General features: G+C 43.2%; 1 protein-coding gene across 13 annotated transcripts in view; it reads right to left on the bottom strand.

Moving 5' to 3' along the window:
- Positions 1 to 492: 492 nt before the first annotated feature.
- The window catches only part of CADPS (calcium dependent secretion activator), a 483,782-nt gene continuing 463,543 nt past the window's right edge, over positions 493 to 20,731 (bottom strand). For all 13 annotated transcript variants that reach the window (XM_047847306.1, XM_047847316.1, XM_047847337.1 and 10 more), the window contains 2 exons: positions 4,898 to 5,002; positions 493 to 1,611 (listed from right to left, as the gene is read on the bottom strand). In XM_047847306.1, the coding sequence (XP_047703262.1) occupies positions 1,432 to 1,611; positions 4,898 to 5,002 (285 nt within the window). In that variant the 3' untranslated portion in view covers positions 493 to 1,431. The remainder of the gene's footprint in view (positions 1,612 to 4,897; positions 5,003 to 20,731) is intronic.

The following is a 20,731-nucleotide window of genomic DNA, read 5'->3' on the forward strand; positions in this document are numbered from 1 at the left end:
TGGATGCAAACACTGCTGTTAAAGTAGCGCTTAAAAACAGTTTGTTGGCCTTCTTTTCGTACAGGAGAAACATTTCTCTCGTTTACACTCCTCTCTTGCATAGCAGACCCTTATTTATCCTATAATGGAAGCATAATCTGCCCAACATGTCCAAATGCCCACTGTGCTGACTGAGTGGAGTCCGACTCCGTGGGACTTTGGGCTGCCTTTTGTGGAGACAAGCATTTGAAAACCACCCCTCCAAGAGTTTCAAGGAAGTGACCTCTTGCCTGTTCTTGACCTCCTCTGCCGGTTTGTGTGTGTTTCAGTTCTGGCTTTCCAAAAAGACAGAGGAAAAAAGACTCGGAGGCGTGTTCTGAGGACATTGAATGGTTATTTATTGAGAAGCCACAGTCTTCCACACTTTCATAACTGTAGGCTTTATATAAGGCAAAAGCAAGATGGATTCACTACTTTACACAGAAAGAAACTGCTCTGCAGAGGACCCCGGGGTCATGCAGTTACAGACCAAAATGCAATGTACATGACAGATATAAAAACCAGTGTGGAACAAAATATTTTAAATTATGGTGACAGTCTACTGAAGGAAATATCCATATCTTATTATAAACACATTTATAGTCTAGGGTTGTAATTTAAATATTCAGGTTTTTTACATACACGGTTATCGAAACATAAAAGCAAAATGGGACGTTTAAGAGGATAAACTTGGACAGATGACAGTTGCTCTGAACTGTGCTTGGTGTTTGCTCATGGGAGGATCACCCTTGCCGTGGCAAATGACAAGATCAATCCATTGGTATCTAGCCACCTTTGTTTGTTTGTTTGTTTGTTTGTTTGTTTGTTTGTTTTTTGGCTAACTACATGGATCCGTGAAAGGATGAGTTAACAAGGAAAACGGGGGTTCAGTTTTTAGTTTCGGGGGAACACAAAGAACCAAAAAGGTGGCTTGCTGGAGGCTTGCCTTTGTTTTCAAAAAACCAAAGCAGATCTATGTGTCTTACATGAATTTATTGTACTCGTTTAAATAACTGGCATCCACATAACGCGAAACAGAGAAGTGAAATACTTGGTGTACTTGCCCTCACATCCGTTTACCATCAGTGCATACACAGTATATTAATGAAGCATCATTTAACTTTTCTGAGAACAGGAACACACCTAGCAGTTGGACTATGTATTCTCCATGAACAGTTTTTAAAGAATGGTGCTCCATATTGCTTGTAAACATACAGACATGGAATCAGGAAATCAGTGGGGTGGAAGGTCATTTGCTAATCTTGGTACCACATAGCTAAAATGGCAATTGTATTGGTAAACATCTCATGGGCATGGTAGTTGACAGAAAATTCCCTACTGGGGTTAACTAACAGACTAAGGACATGCATTGATTACAGGACTTTGTCCCAAAGGACTCCAGGCCCTAGCCTTCTAGTCATCTTCCTCGTCTTCCTCGTCGCTGTCCTTCATGCTGATCCCCTGCAGGCCCCCACCCTCGCTCACTGATGCAGTGGCTTCCTCCACAGTGAGCCGGTTCCGGATGGTTTCGTAGGTCTTGCTGTTTAAGGTCGAGTCCAGGACCCCTTGCAATCGGAAATCTCTATAGGTTTTCTAAGGAGGGAAAAGATCAGTGATAAGCGAGATCTCAACTCCACGAAGGGAGGGAAAGGGCACAAAGCATGTGTGGGTGTGAGAACGCTGACCTTCAGCTCAGTGTCTCACTTAATGCATTGTCAAATGAAAAGCCACTGTACTCAGATTTCACTTGTACTGAAAACTGAGATTCTCTGAATGACAGAAAATGAGAAATTGTGGCAGGATAAACTGTATTAGCTGAGACAAAGCAAAGAACATAAGCTTGTGTTTATTCAGTTCCATAAAGGGAAATGTTCCATAATTGTTTTGATTCATTTTGGTGTTTTTTTTTTTTTGGGGGGGGGGGTCTGGTACTTTCTCTTAGGTTGGTGTATTATAGTATGATAGACTGTGTAAGGGGCCATAACACATAAATAATGGATCAAGCGATTATGATATTTTGTGATTTCCTTTGCAGTCTGGTCTTTAATATTTTTGAGGCTCGTAACGGCACATCCCTCTGTCTCATTCACAAGACAGACATATGCATGTTGGTATATGAAACCTATTACGGGCAGCAACAATTACGGGGAGACGGAGTGCTAATGCCTCATCAATATGTTGCAGGCATGTGATTCATTTCTTATCTCCTTGGGAAAGAAGCGTATCTATTCCGTTCACAACTTCATGGTCTCGGGGAAGAAATTTGGCTCTTTTTCAAGAACAATGGCTTGGTATTACTGTACCACAAAGTCTTTCTTTGTTCCTTCAGGCGATCTCTCTCGGATTTCCTGAGGTATCCCAGGGACTGTTTTTTTCTAGAAATCCCTTAGCGTTAATTGAACATGACCAGAAGCATCTGGCTGTTGTCTACTTCTTAACATTTTTTTTTGGAGAAAGGTCTCTCTCTAACAACTTTTCTCATCACACTGCATATCATTTCAGCTACTGATTCTGCCGTGTGTTTCTTCCATTGATATGGGACAGCATTGATATGCTGAAGGAGCATGAGGAGGAATGTTACCCTTCAGTGCACTCCTGTTTGTGACTTCCTTTTCTTGTCATCCATCTAATGAATCATATTATCAACAATCACAGTGTCAACCCCTCTTGAAAGTTACATGTTGTAATGACCGCAGAGTTAACTAGTGAATGAGGCTCAGCTCAGTGAAGTCCGCTAATATCAGATTATGGATAGGATGACCGTGTGTCCCCCTTTCCACTTTGACACTTAGTTAAAAGGTCCTCCTAATTATGGGTCAGGCTGCAAGGCTCTCCTAGGTAGCTAGGTAGCTACCTGAATTGTCTTCATCTTGACGGGAAAGGGTAGGAGGCTGAGTAAATTCTAGGCATGGTGTAGACCAGGTATCCAGAAGATTCACTTTTTTTTTTTTTTTTTTGTACTTTTCAATTGTTTGTTCTCTTTCCACTTAGGATAATATAATTGGCGCCAGAATATGATGGGACAAAGAAAGGTAGAAAGCAGCTGGATATTCTCCCCTTTATTCAAATCCCAGAGCGGCATTCCCCAACTCAACTCTAGATGCCTACAAACAGGGACTGTATCCAGTCATTTTTAAATTCTCCATCTTGTAACAGAAGGAGGAGCTCAACTAATATTTATCCACTGTTGGATGAGTGAATAAATGCTTGGTGAATAATCAATGAATGGATGGATGAAGGGAGTGGATGGGAAGGCAGGAAAGAAAGCCAACTATCTTTGGAAATTCGTCTCAGAGAAGGAGGCCTCTGGTTAAGGTGCTCGGTGAAGAGGCCTCTGGTGAAGGTGCTTGTGAATTGTGCTTCACAGCTCTGTGCAGCGACACAAGTTTTGCTGGGCCTATCTCCGGCAAAAGTGAGGGAGTTCTTTTGGCAGTGATATTTGTGTCCCTTCACTGTGGTTCATGTCTCTGTTTTGGGGTGTTTTTTTTGGGCAGAAGGCTAAGAATAAGCCTCCTCTAGGACTTACATTTTTCCCTTAATTAAATAGCGCTAATTCCAATATTCCCAACATAGATTCACTAATATCAGTCATGGGAAGGTATTTTCAAATATTAAAATTAATCTCTTCTTTTCATGTCCACCCAGTCAGGGTCAAAAAAAAAAAATTCCCCCAAAGAAGAGTACTTATACCCGGGAAATGGAATTTAAGTGCTGAGGCAATGGCTAGTGAGCTTGCCTTCAGGAAGTGAACTTTTAAAAATATGAAAATTAGGCTGGGTCTATACTCCGAATGCATACATTTCTTTTAAGAGCTGTAGTACACGGCTGTCGGTAACCTTCCCTGGGCAGACGCTTTGTGAGATCAAATGTAGATGATAATAATTCTCTTTAATTACACTCAACGGAACAGTAATTGGTTTTAAGTCAGCACTGGGGTGGAAGAACACCTTCAATGAAATGGTGCTAATCCTAAAGAGACTAAGAAATAGGGCGGGGGTGGGGGGTGGGGGCTGAGGGGCTAGGGGGTAGAGCTGGGGCTGGGCAGTGGGGGGGACTTCTGGAAAACTGCTAAGAAATAGAAATTCAGCTACGTTTTATTATTAAAATATTTTTACAGACACTCTGTGCTTTGAATGAGATTTTTGCATCTGAGTGTTTTAAACCCTCTACGGTGAAGCATCAAATGGAAACTGAAATGATCAAAAACGTATTTACCCCCTTCTGTGATCTTATTATTTCATGTAAACCACTGAGATTTCACGCTGAAATAATTATCATTAGTCCAAAGCACACACACAAGAACAGGGAAAAAAGCTACTTTCAGGGTATGTTATCTCACCTTTGTGATCCTTTCCATTTGACTGTATACACGCATTGTAGGAGAAACTAGTTCAATTAACTATGAGAACAATAATGATTTGCATCCTGATAATGATCACAGGACATATTTAGAAATAGCTGGAGGTAAATATTTCTATTACATTAATTGTGGCAAAATTTTATTTAATTAAACCATAAATGAAATTGGTAATTGATGTGATTAGCATAATGGTACCAAAAGCCAGCTTTTGAAAGTCTAATGCACAGGGCACGATGGCCGCTGCAGTATTTTTGCATGACAGATACATAAAGTATTTTTCTGGCCTGGATAAAATGTCAAATTCCTTTTTATTAATTTTTCCTTTGATGTCTGAGTAATAAATTAAGCATGCATCCCAAAGTGATTTCAGAGGTTTTTCTTGCCCGAGATGCTATTTTAGAAATCGTCTTGTTTTCTATGCAAACCAATATTCTTTGTGTTAAGGAAGTTGTGCAGCTTGACAATGAAATGTATTTCAGTAAGCTATTTGCAAAAAAGAATAATTATTTTTTCTTTTACCTTTACCATCCTAATTAGTGTTTTCAATTGATAAATGTGAAGCTGTAAGTCCATCCGGTCTGTCAACCAGGTGCAGATCACGTTCATGGAGCTGTTGTACCATTGCTGAAAAAAGAGACAAAAGTTCTCCAGCCAACACATCACGAAGCATTCAAAGAGTAGAGGGAACAGGCCACGTTTGAGCACCTGCTCTGTTCCAAGGAGAAACTAAACGGTTAAAGAGAATTGGAGAGCATAGACATCGTGAACACTAACTGACACAAAATCACAAGGTACCAGATCGGCCTGAAAGAAATGGGTTCGGACTTAGCATCTGACACAGAACTCTCCCGCTACAGACATCTCCTATACGATCGATTCATATAGACCATCTTTTGCTCTTCTGATTCTCCTTTTTGTTGGTTAGTTTCACTCAGTTGAGATTCAAGTCACTGTCTATTTCCTAATGCCACCATTTCAGATGCCCAGGGAGATGGGGCTTCTCCACTGGACAAACGGATGTCACCTGCTACTTACCTTTTGAAAAAACCCAGACCCTATCTGCTTAGGACAATTCTGGGAATCCGGCTGAGAGCCTTACGAATTGAGGGTGAAGTTTACCTTCAATGACCCTATTGGCATTGGGATAGAGACAATGAAGGTTTCTCTTTAAGGGCCAAATTACACTCTGGGCAGCATATATGCCCTTACGTTGGCTGTGCAATCTGTTTTAATCTTAACACCAAAAAATTATGGAAGATGAGAGAAAAAAAACATCTACAAATGAGCTCATTTCAAGCTGTTGAAATCATACTTCCCCTTAAGGGGGTTAAATTTTGCTTCTTGTCTGTGAAAAATGCTTGAAGCTGTGTCACTTTAGACTGCCACCCCTGTGGTGCAGGAAGTCTCTGGTGCGGTATAATTTTGCAGTACTGCTCATATATTCATAAATCTCACTCAGAGACATATGAACAGTGTTATGAAGTGTCAGTATGAAAAAAAATCTAATCTTTTAAACTTCACCAGGTTTCATTACGCATTGCCGCTTATACCAAACAATTTACAAATAAAATGAAAAGGTGTGGATGGACCTATATATTTATTTATAGGGCATCTATATGAACTGTGCACAGCAAACATGTAAGAAAAAAAGAGTAGTTACAGAACCGAGGCGACGCGTGCTCTCATGCTAACACACACACACACACACACACACACGCGCGCGCGCACGCACACACACACGCACACACGTGCGCGCGCACAAGCACACACGCACACACTGCGCACCAGTGGGGATTTGAAAAGCATAAATAAAAACATGTTTCTGATGGTAAACTCCACCCTTTCTCACCTAAAGATCATCCAAAATCAGTTTATGCCTAACACTCACAGTTTTTCCGAAGCCTTGTTTCTGACTTAATTTCTTTTAAAAAAAATTAATTTGGGTTTTTACTCGCAAGGTAGAACTGCCAAGTTTCACCTTGTAAGAAACGACACAGTCTCAGCCATGGCGTTCAGAAGCCCTCTTTGCAATCTTTCATTTCTAGGCTCCTTCCTCATCAGAGCCAATTGTGGCTCTCTTTGGAGCCCAGCCGCAAACAGAGACCACACTACCCCAATCAAGGCGGTATTGCAGCCTCACAGCCAACTTCTGCTCTTTTAAAGATCATGGAGGCGAAACCGTCAGTTTTAGGAACCTTCTGTCCCTCCCCAGGGAGCAGGCGGGGTGGGGGGGTGGGGATTTTTTCCCTTGAGATTCACAGTTCACTCCATGTAGGAGGGGGTTCGCCCGGGGTCAAGCTGCTTCAGGCGTGGACAGGTTTTCCCCTCTAGGAGTGAGAATGTCTTACTGAAACTTTTTTTTTGGCGGGGGAGGGGGGGGTGGGGGAGGGGAGGGGAGAGGCAGTGATTATTGGGGAGTGTTTTTGGCACCTCCTGCCTTGGGATTCTGGAGCTTTTGCTGTCACTGCATCTGGGTTTGTTAAGAAGGGGTCTGGAGACAGAAATATCACCAGGTTCCTGGTGTTTCTGCAGCCCTACCTTACTCTCAGCAAGTGGGGGGCTCTCTTGTGTTCACTTCAGCCCTCAAATGCCATTTGCTGGCTTTATCTGACATGCAATCTGGGGACTCAAATAATGTAATTTGAGAGTCACGAGCATTGCTCCCCCCTCTCCTGTACCTCCTGGGGTTGGAAGATGACCTTCGAAGAACATGGGGACCTCCTGGCCAAACCTACACACCCAGGGCCACATGATGGGTGCATCTCAGGGACACAAAAGAGGAATGTGGCACTCTGGCTCCTAGGCAGAGGTGGCATTTTGCTTTGGCTGTGACAACAGGCAAACCGGCGCTGGCTTCTATCACTGCCAGCAAGCCTTGTGCAACATGCCTTTTTTCTCTTTGCTGAGAGACGTGCCACCTTTCAGGGGGAAAAAAAAAATAACGACCCTCCCCACCCTCCCCACCCCCGTCCTCATTTTGTGTAAGTGATTCCCATTCTTGTCAAATGGCTTTTAGAGAGCAAACAATCAAAACAAAAGTAAAAAGGTAGAATACTCTCAATACTCTGTCTCTGCTGCTGAAAGCATAGGGAGGTAGGAAATGCATACAGCGATGGCTCAGCGTGTCACGCTTGCAGATTCCCACCCCAGGAGAACAAGCAAAGCCCTGGAACATCCATGCCTTTCCTCCTGGATCTCACATCTAGCAAAAGAAGTGTAAAAAATGTATGATGCCCCATTGGCTACGCATTTAAAGAGGCAAAAGGGAGTAAGTCACTCCTTTCCAAACCTTATGCTCAGTAGATGAAGTTGGATACAGCACAGCGCTAACTTGGTTTTCCAGAAAGGCGCTTAAAGGCATTTGGATGTCGGAGAAAGCAGGAGTCACTGCCTTCTAGAACTTTAAAATGTTAGAGGTGAAAAACAGCTTCCATATTATCGTTTGTACAGGACGAAACAGAGGCCCAGAGAGGTGAAGCGACTTGAGCAAGGTCACACAGCTAGTGAGTTCAGAAGAGGCAGTTCTTCAGGATTAGGCACTGCACTGAAACAGCTGATCGTCTAATTACTCCTCCCGAGGATGGTACAATAGCGTGCCGGTCATGAGAGCCGGTTTGGAGCACCTCTTTCCAACTCCACATTCAGGATATCACATTGACAGCTAGAAATAGGCCTTGGTGGGAGTTTTTACACCGTGGAAATTGGCAAACACCACAAGCCAGGGCATTCTCCCTCCCAGAAAGCCAGTTGTTACACGCTTACCAGCCCATTGCTGGGTATCTGGGTTCCTGCTCGTCCTCACGTGGTCCTTATTACTCAGGTTTGCGTTATTTGAGATTGATGCTAATAAAGCAGATTGGTTATGATTCTTCAAAAGAGGAAATAACACGTTTTAAGGCCTCCTATTTTGTTTCGCCTTGGGTTCAGATGTGCCTTTTCCGGAAATATCCTAACCCCGGGACACTAAGATTTTGGTAAAATGCACTCTAAACCCTTAAGAATAAAATCGTGAACTGACAACATGGACTAAGTAAGGATAATCGCGACTCCTTTGCCAGCCTACCCTTAGTTCAGGTGTATTCATTGGGAACTCCCTAAATAAGGTCACCTTAATTCTAAAAATGCACTAGAGAAATAAAATCCTAGTACCCAGGGCCCCTTTAAAAGAAAGGGGATAATTATGTGGAGGTTTTGGAGCTAAAACCCAAAAGGTTTCCCATCTAAAGGAAGTCCCTGAGAAAACTGGGGACTCCTCTAGGAGTTGCAAACGGATCTGAAAGTTCTAGTTAGGAGGACCTAGAAAGCTGATCGGAGACTCTGCCTGTTCGTCTTTCTTCTTCCTTTCTACAGTGTAGTCATTAAGAGCATAGGCCTTACTCGTCTTTTCCCTGGTTTTGTAATCTTGGGCAAATTACTTATGGTTTCAAAGACTCAGTTTCCTCTTCAGAAAATGGGGATTCATCAGCCTTTCATGGTCTTTTTGAGGGAGAGAGGAAGTAATCCTAGTAAGGCTCTCGGCACAGTACTTGGTACTTATTAAGGCTTCAATTAACGTTAGTTCCTGCCGTCATCACCACCATCACTAACCTCTCCATCACCATCACCATTATCAGCCCGTGCTTCTCTGTCTTTTTCTCACACTAAGAAATGCCACAGAACAAGGGAGAAAGGAGAGAGCAAGTGAACACAGAAACCCTGTGGTGGTGGAAAACACTGCTCGTCTCAGAACACCTCTGGAATTGCTTGTCTAAGTGTTACAGGACACAAACTCCATCTGCGCAATTCCACCGTAAAGTTGTTCAGTGGTAGATCATCACCCAAACCCATACAAGCATCCTGGGTGCATAAAGCACATTTTAAACTATACTGACCTAGATTTAATAACGGATTAAAAGGATTCAGACAAATAACGAGTGATTTTTCAACTTTGTGTGGATAAAGTACAGCTTCAGCTTGGCTTGGCTACTTATTAGCTGGATAACCTTCAAACAAGCTACTTAACTCTCTGACCCTCAGTCTCCTCTTGGGGTTAAAACCAGTACCTACTTTATAGGATTACTGTGAGCGTTAAAAGAGACAATTATGTAAAGTGACCAGGAGAGTGACTGTCACATACTAAACACTCAATAAAATATCGTGACTATTATTATTACTCACAGAAACATAAAGCTGTCCTTTCCACATACAACACAAAGGAATTTTCTTGATTCATTTCTAGTAGGAGCTTAGATAATTAACATGCAGATATACTCAGGTATTGTGCCCCGTAAACACACCGACTTCGTGCAGAGAAATCCTTATACACAACGTCCCTTCTGTAATATTGGGGTGCACGATAGCCAGGATTAGGGTGAGGCTAGTGAGGTGGGGTCTTGCCCATGCAGGATCCATGGATATTGTCTTTAATATTCTGATATTTCGTTCATCCTGGGTTACTTGCCTCGGTTTTGATTTTTTTTAAAGATGCATTAAAATATTTTTGACCTTGGGGTGCCTGGGTGGCGCAGTCGGTTAAGCGTCCGACTTCAGCCAGGTCACGATCTCGCGGTCCGTGAGCTCGAGCCCCGCGTCAGGCTCTGGGCTGATGGCTCTGAGCCTGGAGCCTGTTTCCGATTCTGTGTCTCCCTCTCTCTCTGCCCCTCCCCCGTTCATGCTCTGTCTCTCTCTGTCCCAAAAATGAATAAACGTTGAAAAAAAAATTAAAAAAAAATATTTTTGACCTTGACTACTATATTTTTGGACTCCCCCTTAAATTTTACAACGAGAGGTGACTCATTCACCTCTCCCTAGTCTCTGTCCTTGGGTTCACTGTTCCCCGGGGAAATTTTACCGCCAGGAAACGCTGCAGGATTGAGAGCTAAAATGAATAATTCACACCTCGCTGGCCAATAGAAGGTTCGGACTTCCACTTTAGATTGGGATAGTCTCTAATCAGCAAGCAAGGGTGTGATTATATGGTGGTGTTGCTTTATGTTGCTTTACCTCTGCCGCCCTCAGGGCCACCTCGAGGAGTCTAAATTCCTACACGGATGAGGATCTGAGTTCTATTGTTAGATCATCTCTAAATATGTATTGCCTTTGAAACTGGCATTCCCCGCCTTGATGTTAATTTGATGTCCTAAAGAGACCTCACTGTTAATGATGCGTTTGTTTTCCGAGCTACCCACATATCACGTGAGGGGCAATGACAACAAGGAACAGAGGCCCAACGGAGAACTCTTCAGTGTGCTTTCCTTCGCACTAATCACAAGGGTAATGTATGTCCTTCACTTAAGCAACCCCCTATCACAGCGGACTGCGTATAAGACGTTGGAGTCTACCGTCTTAAATGAAGTACTATTTCGCACACGATTCGCCAACACACACACACACACACACACACACACACACGGGCACAATGAACAAAAGTATAGGTATCCATCCCCCACTTCTCCAAAGTTTGCCTTAGGCCACTTCCCTTTTACGAAAGACCTACATTAGCACCCGTTTTTGCTATCAGAAAGAAATTGGAAGAGGACTTTGGCTTTAATGAGAAAAGGCAAAAAACAAAAGCGGCGTTCTGGGTTTGTGTTGCAATGAATTGTTATACAGGGAGCATGTACCCCGGGCAGGGAGAGTGGCCCCACCAAACTCCTTCCGCGGGAACTATATTCAGCATCTCAGTCTCAAGCTGCCACAGGTCTGACTTGCCTCTGTGAGCATCTGTGCCTTGTCTCCATTTATTCTATGCATCCTTCAGCCAGGTGTGTCCTAAGGTACTAGAAGAGCCTTGGGGCGCCTGGGAGGCTCAGTCGGTTAAGCGTCTGACTCTTCAGTTTGGCTCAGGTCATGATCTCGCAGACTGTGGAATGAAGCCCCACATCGGACTCTGCCCTGGCAGCTTGGAGCCTGCCTGGGATTGTCTTTCTCCCTCTCTCTCTCTCTCTCTCTCTGCCCCTGCTCATGCTCTCTCTGTCCTGCTCTCTCAAAATAAATAAATGAACATGAAAAGAGGATTAAAGAAAAAAGAAAAGCCTAAAAAAGGTTATGGTTTAGGTCTGAGAATGCTCAAAAAGTTTTCCATACAAACGAAATGGTGTTTCTTTACACCATTCCAGTTCAGGAAGGTTTTCACAGGAACGCTCTATTTTCGGATAGTAAGGGAAACCAATAGTTACCTACGCAGGGAACACCGAGCCTTTACGATGTCCAAGTGCTATGCACAGCATTCCACAAGCAGTTTATCATTCAGTCATTGAGTTGAACTCTTAAGAGGTTGACACTATTAACAGCCTCATTTTGTAGAGGAGGAAAAAGCACATAGGTAAATTAAATAAGTACTCTGGGGTCACAAAGCATTAGTACGTGGTAGGATAAGCTTCAGGTTAGTTATTTACCATGACATCTGTATGAGCTGTCCCATTCAACTCAATAATTAAAAAACATAATGGTTTGTTTATATAGACACAACTCCAGTTCTAGGTGTCTCCTCAGCAAAGCCATTCAGCTCCAAAACTCTCAAAGGAGAAGTGTGTGGGTAGGATAATGTTGTTGAACCTGTTTCCCTCAGAACCTGAGCTTGACTTGGTATTGAAAAGATTCTACTTTTTGTGAGCTTGGAACAGTGCTAAGCAGAATGTGGGAAAACCACTCAACAACCTTAAAGGACTAGTGGACAGAGACCATCACTGCTGAAACTTAATGGAAATGATTAGAAAAAGCTGTATGGGAATGAGGCCATGCCATTTCTTAGCTAGAATCCATGTATTTTTTTTTCTTCTCCTTTGTAGCCCTATCTGATCTCTTCTTCTTTTCTTTTAGGTCAGTAACTCAGCAAATGCTACTGGGAGAAAGTTCTCACAGTGGGCAGGTTGAGTTTCCAAGGTGAAATACAATTAGCAAAATTACCTTTATCACAATGGATTGAATTTTCTTAAGAGTTTGGAGATACAGAAGTTATAACACTGATTACAATTTCAGGGCTGAAAAAATATACATCATAAACTTTAAAGTCTTCGGCGAGTAGGGACAGTAAAATAGTAGAGCCTTGGGGAAATTTGGTTTCACGTGAAATTGAAGAGGGCACCATCAGAAAATGCTATAGAAGAAACAATTTTAGGCAGAGTCCCAAAGCCAATGAAAACAGTCTAGTGCAAAACTCAGTTCTTCCTCTGTCGCTTTTCTCTTTAAAGAAAAATTTGATTGGGGCACCTGGGTGGCTTAGTTGGTTAAACATCCGACTCCTGATCTCAGCTCAGGCCATGATCTCACGGTTTGTGAGATCAAGCCCTGAGTCAGGCTCTTCGTGTGCACTCTCTCTCTTAAAATAAATAAATAAACACTAAAAAAACATTGTACTGAAGTATAACATGCATATGGTAGTGTCTCGCTTTAAGTAAAACATACACGCATATATACACATGCCAAACAAGACATGTTGTCCCATGCCTATAACTGAGGGTAATATTTCGCCCAATATTGTAAAAATGAGCTCTTTTTGAAATTACGGTATTGGGCCTAAGGTACAATAACCACCACGCAGAAACTTCACACACCTTCTTGTATTAAAAATTTGTGACTCATTCTAATATATCCTAGGATAAATGACAGCTGAAATCTAAAAGGATTGGAGTTCTATCGTTAGTTCATTTCTAAGTAAATATTTCCTTTGAAACCAGCATGGTCAAGCCATATATGCTGGGCCGACACAGCACTAAAAGCCTGGGCAGTCTGTGGCTAACTTCTCAACAGTTGAATTTCTCCTATCGTTTGTAGTCTCGTTTCACAGGGGAGGAAACTGAGACTCAGAGAAGTGACCTGGGAGCTAGCAAGAGCCGGAGCATACGAGGCTGAGAGGCAGTGCAGCCTAGTGGCTAAGAGAATGGACGTGAACCGGGCTTTCTTGTGTTTGAATCTTGGTAAGTCCCTTAACCCCTCCGAGCCTCGGTTTCCTCCTCTGCTAAATGGGGACTGTAATAAAAACTACTTAGGGTTGCTCTGGGGATTAAAAGAGTTAATAGGTCTGGAGGACTTACCACAGTGCCAGGCACATGCTACAATGTTAGCTGTTAATACCACAGCCAGGCCATCACACCCTGTGTCACAAATAAGGAATCTTTCTAAGTTGCAAGCTCTGTAGGGTTGCACAAGGCATTCTGAGAAACTCCCGTTCTTCTAAAAATGTCTGTGTAAACAGACAATGTGTAACCTCTTGATAACCATCCTGTATTTATGGGCTGAAGAAGCATAACGAATGCTGGAAGGTTTTAATTTTTTCTTTGGAAAGTACCCTTTCTCCAACTCCACACAGCCACGCTTCAGAGAAACTGCCTCAGCACCTTGCCTAGAGTGTCTAAAGAAGGAAGGGCATTCTGTTTGTTGGCAATGAGTCAAAGAGGAAGATGATACTTTGACCACACCCATGTGACTAAGTTCTTCACTTTGCTTTTTGTGACAAAAGTGGGTTGTTATTAGTTAGGGGGGAAAAACCCGCAACCTATTTAAACTGCTGTATTGAAATACTGTAATGAAATCTTTTACGTTTGAAGCTTTCAGTGCATATTTCTTCCTTACAATATGGGTAATTTAAGAGCATGTGAAAAGCATCATCCAGGGTTTCTTTACACTTCTACCAAGTATCCATAGCTTTGTTAACCCAAGCCACAATTCCACAGCCCCGTGGGTCTCTCAGGTCTGAGGATTGCCAGGGATCTGGTTGTATTCAGTGTTCTATTCCAGATTCAGAGAGGGTCTGGTAAAGAAACCTTGGCACATTCAAGCCATGTATGCCGAATGGGCGAAGCAGTAAGCATCCGCATGCAAATTTCAAGATTTGTCAAAGTTCCCCAAGGGCTGAAGCCACACTTCCTGAAGGGCAGATCATCTGAGTGCTTTTAAAAATGGGTACGTAGTTGAAAGGCATCATCTTTTGCTTTACTCGAGTGTTACTGTAATTCAGGATTTGATTCACCAAAACAACCGTACCTAGAAATGGGTATTTCCCAGTCCCCGCTTCAGGACGCTCAGCTAAAAAAAGCACAGAGACACCAAAAAATAAACAGACATCGAAGTCAGAGGATTTGGGTAATCAGAATGAACTTCCAGGCTGTCTCAAAAGTCCTTTTTAGGGGCGCCTGGGTGGCGCAGTCGGTTAAGCGTCCGACTTCAGCCAGGTCACGATCTCGCGGTCCGTGAGTTCGAGCCCCGCATCGGGCTCTGGGCTGATGGCTCAGAGCCTGGAGCCTGTTTCCGATTCTGTGTCTCCCTCTCTCTCTCTGCCCCTCCCCCGTTCATGCTCTGTCTCTCTCTGTCCCAAAAATAAATAAACGTTGAAAAAAAAAAAAAGTCCTTTTTAGCGGAGTTATTGTTGTTGCTTTTTAAAAACTATATAATTCTTTGGATGTCTACAAACCCATTTCATTGAGGTCTTTGTAAAGCTGTCTTACTGCTGTGGCTCTTCAAGGTACTAAACTCTGGATTACCTGGCCCCAAAGTCTGATGCAATCCAGACTGATGGAGAAGTCAGAAGCACCTTGTTGAAACCAAGCCTCCAAGACCCATATTTACCCACAACCTAGTCCCAAGACCATTCACCTACTCTTTGCTGTATTGCCTTCTCATAACGAGGATATAGTGCAGTGAAACAATTTTTTTTAAAGCTTGATTTAAGTTGTCACTGTTTAAAACAGTTGAATCTTCAATAGGAACATGTATAGAATTTAGCATTCGGGAGCAACATTATTTTAACCTCCTTTGAAAAGGCCTAAATATTACCTTAATATTCTTTTTATTAAAATAAGCTATAACCTTTTCAAGACAAAATTTCAACTTTAAACCTGAAATGTGGAGAAATATCCAGCAACAAGTGTCTCTAGCACCGACATTTCAAGTGAATCATCAAAATCGTACTTGGATCCTGACCTGTACTTGGATCCTGACCTAACACACTGCCTCCTTCTCACCCAAGTCAGGCCTGTTACCACCATTTGCCTGAGGGAAAATACAAGGGAAGTAAGAGTCCTGAAGGATCCTTTCTGAAAGCAAATCAAGCAGGAGAGTTTAATTCAAAGCTAAGCTTACGTGGACTATACATCGGTGTCTCTCTGGAAGACATTCTTTTTTTTTTAACTTTTTTTTTAATGTTTATTTATTTTTGAGTGAGAGAGAGACAGAATGCAAGTGGGGGAGGGGCAGAGAGAGAGAGTGAGTGAGAGAGAGAGAGAGAGAGAGAGAGAGAGAGAGAGAGAATCCAAAGCAGGCTCCAGGCTCCAAGCTGTTAGCACAGAGCCTGATGCGGGGCTCGAACCCACGGACTGCGAGATCATGACCTGAGCCAAAGTCAGATGCTTAACTGACTGAGCCACCCAGGCACCCCACGTGTGTGTGTGTGTGTGTGTGTGTGTGTGTGTGTGTGTGTGTGTGTATATATATATATATATATATATATATATATATATATATTTAATGGTTTGATCAACTTGTGGGTAATCTCTGTAAACTATCCAAGCTAGCCAAAGCCAGCCTGGAAATGAGTTTATTGCTCCTGGATCAATCAGACTGCATGAAACCCCATGAATTCTGCCCAATCCCATGTTTCAATATGGCAGGTGGTAACATGCAAGCAGACGTGGCAGTCCCCAAAAGGTTTTCTTTCCTAGTACCTGTAAGATATGGCTGGCAACAGTTCACCTTCTCTGAGTGAGAAAACCAGTAGATAGGTACCTACTGACAGGAAGGCATGTGATGGCAAAGCGGAGGCACTAATGTGAATTTTCAGTCGTGAATGCTATCCCAACTCAAACACAAATGCCACTCTGCCACCAGTTCCTCAACCCAAGCAAGCACTATTATGAAAAGATAGACACCTAGCAATTCTGCTTTTTAGCACAGATGCAAAAAGATTGAACGTAGGCTCTTGAAGAGACATTTACACACCCATGTTCATATTAGCGTTATTCATAAGAGCCAAAGGTCCGTCGACAGACAAACGGATAAACATAGAGTGGTACAGACGCACCATGGAATAGTATTCAGCCTTTAAAAGAAAAGAGATACCGTCACAAGCTACAACTCCGAGGAAGCTTGCAGCTACTCGGCTAAGTAAAATAAGCCAGTGGAAAAAGGACAAATATTATACAATTCCACGTATGGGAGATATCTAGAAGAGTCAAATTCATAGAAACAGAAAATAGAATGGTGGTTGCCAGGGCCTAGGGAGGGGGAGATGGGAAATTACGGTTTAATGGGTATGGAGTTTCAGTTCTGCGAGATGAAAAGGGTTCTGGAGATTGGTTGCACAATAATGTGAATGTATTTAACGCTACGTGACTGTATGCTTTGAAATGGTTAACATGGCAAATTACGTATACATATATGTGTGTGTGTATGTGTATATATATATATATATATATATATATATATATATATATGTTTACTTATTTATTTATTTTGAGAGAGAGAGAATGTGTGTGTAAGTGGGGCAAGGGCAGAGAGAGAGAATCCCAAGCAGGCTTTGTGCCACCAGCACAGAGGCCAGTGAGGGTCTCGAACCCAGGCACCGTGAGATCATGACCTGAGCCGAAATCAAGACTCAGAAGCTCAACTTACTGAGCCACCCAGGCGCCCCAACATGGCAAATTTTATGTTATATTTACTTTGCCACAATTAAACCCAAAAGATGGGAAATGAAAAAAATCACTTCCTATACCAAAAAGGAAACTTTCCTTAAGAAAGCTCAGATATATAACAGTATACATATTCTAATCTGAACACCCAACCATGTTTGACAAAAAGCCAAAAAAAATTCTTTGTAAGATGAACATGGGCATTTCACTTAATACCAGGACTGAGACAATTTCTTAAGGCCGAGTTTTGAGACTGCGAAGAACAAAGAACAAATCTGGTAGCATTTGCTCAGTCATTTATTTGGTTTATTTAAAACACGCCACAGGGCCAACATTTCTAAAACTGTGAAATAGAATTAAATGAAGCCCAGAGACGAGAACTAAGAAGGCTCATAGAGGATTAGGTCCAAACAACAAAAAAAGATGCATTTTTCACAAAGCATCCTCGTATGTGTTCACAGAGACTCCCCCGTCCCCTCAGCGACCCCCGTCCCTGACTTTCCAAGCATAGATGTGATCAAGCAGCACTCTGCCCTGACACCCTGGTTCTTCTGCCCAAAAGGGCAGCAGCGACCCCATCCAGAATCACTTGCAGCACAACAGACTTATTAAGGTTTGGAATGCGTGTTCAGGAAGCCCTTATTTTAGGAAACAATTAAGTAGAATTAGGCTAATAATGCAAGGCAGGCAAAGCTTTTGCCCTTTGCTGAGAAATAACTCCTGCATGGAACAGCTATACTCATAAAAATCATGTATTTCTTAAATGCCTCAAAATGATCTTTGCACCAAGCTCAGCAATTAACCCTGCCCCACTGAGGAGCGTTTATTCCCCAGGATAAGGAGGATTAATCTCCATGTTTGCCCGACCAATGTCTTTGGTTGGTGAAAACGCAGTCTGAGGCTTTGGGCTGGGAAGAGGAATTTCCGTACGTGGGAAGTGCACAGAAGGGCGGCAAAGCGGACACGAGGGGCCGGATGCCCCCTGCCAGGGCCACATTGGGGGCCAAGGATCTTCTTGGGCCTGCCTGTTCCTAACCGGAGGGAGGATGGAAGGCCTTGAGGTGGCCTGAGCCTGGTCTGGTGAGGGGATTTTCTCCACCCGCCCCACTCCACTCGGTCCTCACGGTAGCCATTCATGGGCCTTCTTCTGGGCCAGAAGCAATAGATTTCCCACCTCGGAGCCTGGGCAGGAAGTGACCGCTGGGCGAAAGGGGGACACAGACCCTCCTGTCCAATGCTTTGTCTCCTTGACAACACCCCAGCTGGTGGCCCGAGGAACAGACTTAATTTCTTTTCTTTCTTTGCCCACCCTCCTCCCCGCCCCATACTTCGTTCCCTCTTTCTCTAGACGCAAACGTACGGCATCCAACATAAAGTTGCCGAAATAGCAATCTTGTCTCTGAATATATAAATTGCAAAAATTGATATGAATAAATCTGCAAGTAGCACACTGATTGTGGCACATTTTATCAAAAAACGGCGCTCGGTCGCTCGGTGGCTGGGGAGGGGGTTGGTGTCATTACACATACAGAAAAACATCTGCAAACTCCCAGTTTCTTTACTTAGAACTGAATGGAGGCATGACCTCCTGTTCCTTGCCATGAACCCTGAGTTCACACTCATATTTTACATGTTACAGGAAGCCACAGCTCGCCCCAGGGGTGCTGCAAACAGACACGCAGAAGCCAGATGTAGCTCCCCCCTGCTCCTTAATGCACCTGAAGAAGCCGGCAACTCGACATTCAAAAGCTGACATGCTCGTAGCTTAAGGTCACTTCAGATTTTGTAAAGAGGAGGACAAAACCAGGAATGCTTCTGGGGCTGGGCTGTCAGCGGGGAGGCGGAGGGATTACAAGAAACCTGTGACTCTGCCTCTTTCTGCCTTTGCTGGTAGTTTTTTTGTGTGTGAACAAGTGCCATACAACAGATTGAGCCTCGTATAAAGGCCTGAGACTGTGCAAGGGCCCCCCGCTGGGCCTCAGCTGTGCTTGCAATTAGCAATAGGCACGGAGTGATTATTGTTGCGGTAGCGGATGGCAATGCGAAGTGACAAGTTTTATGGGGGAAGTTGAGAGTGGGGATGCTCTGCAAGTTTCTCTTTCTTTCTTTTTCCTCTCTCTTTTTTTTTCCTCGTTCCGCAAAAACCCTTCCTCGGGAGGTTGCCACCTCCCGTTGCAGGGAAAGCTATTTTTTTTTTCCTCTCTCTCCCTCTCTCTCTCTCTCTCTCTTTCTCTTCATTCAAAAGAGCCTTAACAAAATTGGTGAGAGAATATTTTTCTCGCTGCTTCAGCATGCGGCCTTTCTGGGTCAGGGCTGCCTCGCTGCCCTATTTAATGTCAGAAATACCCATTTGCCTCAAATTAGCAGAGATCTTCGAGTGGAGGGCAGGAGATTAAGCAGACAAAATTACTCAGCAGGTGACGGTGGGGTGGATTGGGGGGTTGAGAAGTCTTTAAAACTGACTACAAGACATTATATACTTCTGACAAAAGAACATAGTAATCCTACCTGCTTGCTTTAACCACTGTTGTTTGCCTATTATTATGTGCTTTAATGCTCATGAGAGCAAAAGTGTTGCTGACAGTACTCAATTACCATAGTAACTCACACCAGTGACCTCTTATCGCGGGGCTCCCAGCCCAGCTCGACCAATCCAAAGAGTCTGTATCTTTTTATTTATTTCCACGGTGACACATACTTGGACGGGAAAGCTCCAGATACAGGCCACTCCTCTCTTTGTCCGGGATAAGAACTTGTTTTGAAATTTTGAGTAAGGGCCTTTCACCTTTTCAATCCAAGGAGGGTCTGAAGTTTACGGGTGTGAGGCTGTGGGACGCCTTCAAAAACATGATGAAGACACAGAACAATGCCCAATAAAAAGAAAAGAACACGTGGGCACCAAAGGCCAGCAGCCTCCCAGCTGCAGGGACGGTCGTGTGCCTCCCTTGGGCCTCTAGCTATCGGGTCTGAGGTTTGGGAGGAGGAGAATGGGGGACGCTTCCCCGGGGAACGTCTGCCATTTTATCATACCAGTGGAGCGGACCCTAGACAAAAAGGCTACCCAGAGGGAGTTAATTGCAAATTTTTAAAAGGAAATAAAAGTAATACAGGCATAGGCGTTTTCAGCTTCGCATTTTCACTGGCCTATGAATGTGTCTGTGAATCCACATATGTACGCTGTACCCTCTGTCTAAATGCCATTGGCGAGTCAGAGTCGCAGGGTTCCAGGAGCAAACTAAATGCTCAGACAAGTCCTGCAGGAAAGAAAGGCATTTCACTCTGCTTCAAATTTTCCAAACGTATCTGACTGAAGTACCACTTTCTATGACCCACCTATTAATATCCTTCAGGGTGCTTCTGTTCTACTGAACCCACTTTGAGAAAAAGTTCTACAGTGACATTAGTATTAATAAACATCAATAACAATAACAATAAGGAGGAGAAGAAGGAGGAGGAGGAGGAGAAATGCTTAATGAGCATGTATGTGTCAGGCACCGTTCTAAGCAGTTTATGTGAATTAAACAACGTCAAGAAATAGTTCCTTTTTAAATCTTTTACATTTCTATCGCACATATCTGTATGAATTCATTCTCTATGAAAAAGGGAGAAAAGGAGATGTAATTAGCCATACGTAATAAATTGGCTTTTAATTTTCATTATATTTTCCCTGCTTCTGACTCTCCAGAGATCCCCTGGGGCTCCCTAAGTAAATAGTATTTTCTATAACCCCATGCCCTATTTAATATAAACT

This window comes from Prionailurus viverrinus, chromosome A2, assembly GCF_022837055.1.
Source record: "Prionailurus viverrinus isolate Anna chromosome A2, UM_Priviv_1.0, whole genome shotgun sequence".
In the NCBI taxonomy this organism is placed as follows: Eukaryota; Metazoa; Chordata; class Mammalia; order Carnivora; family Felidae; genus Prionailurus; species Prionailurus viverrinus.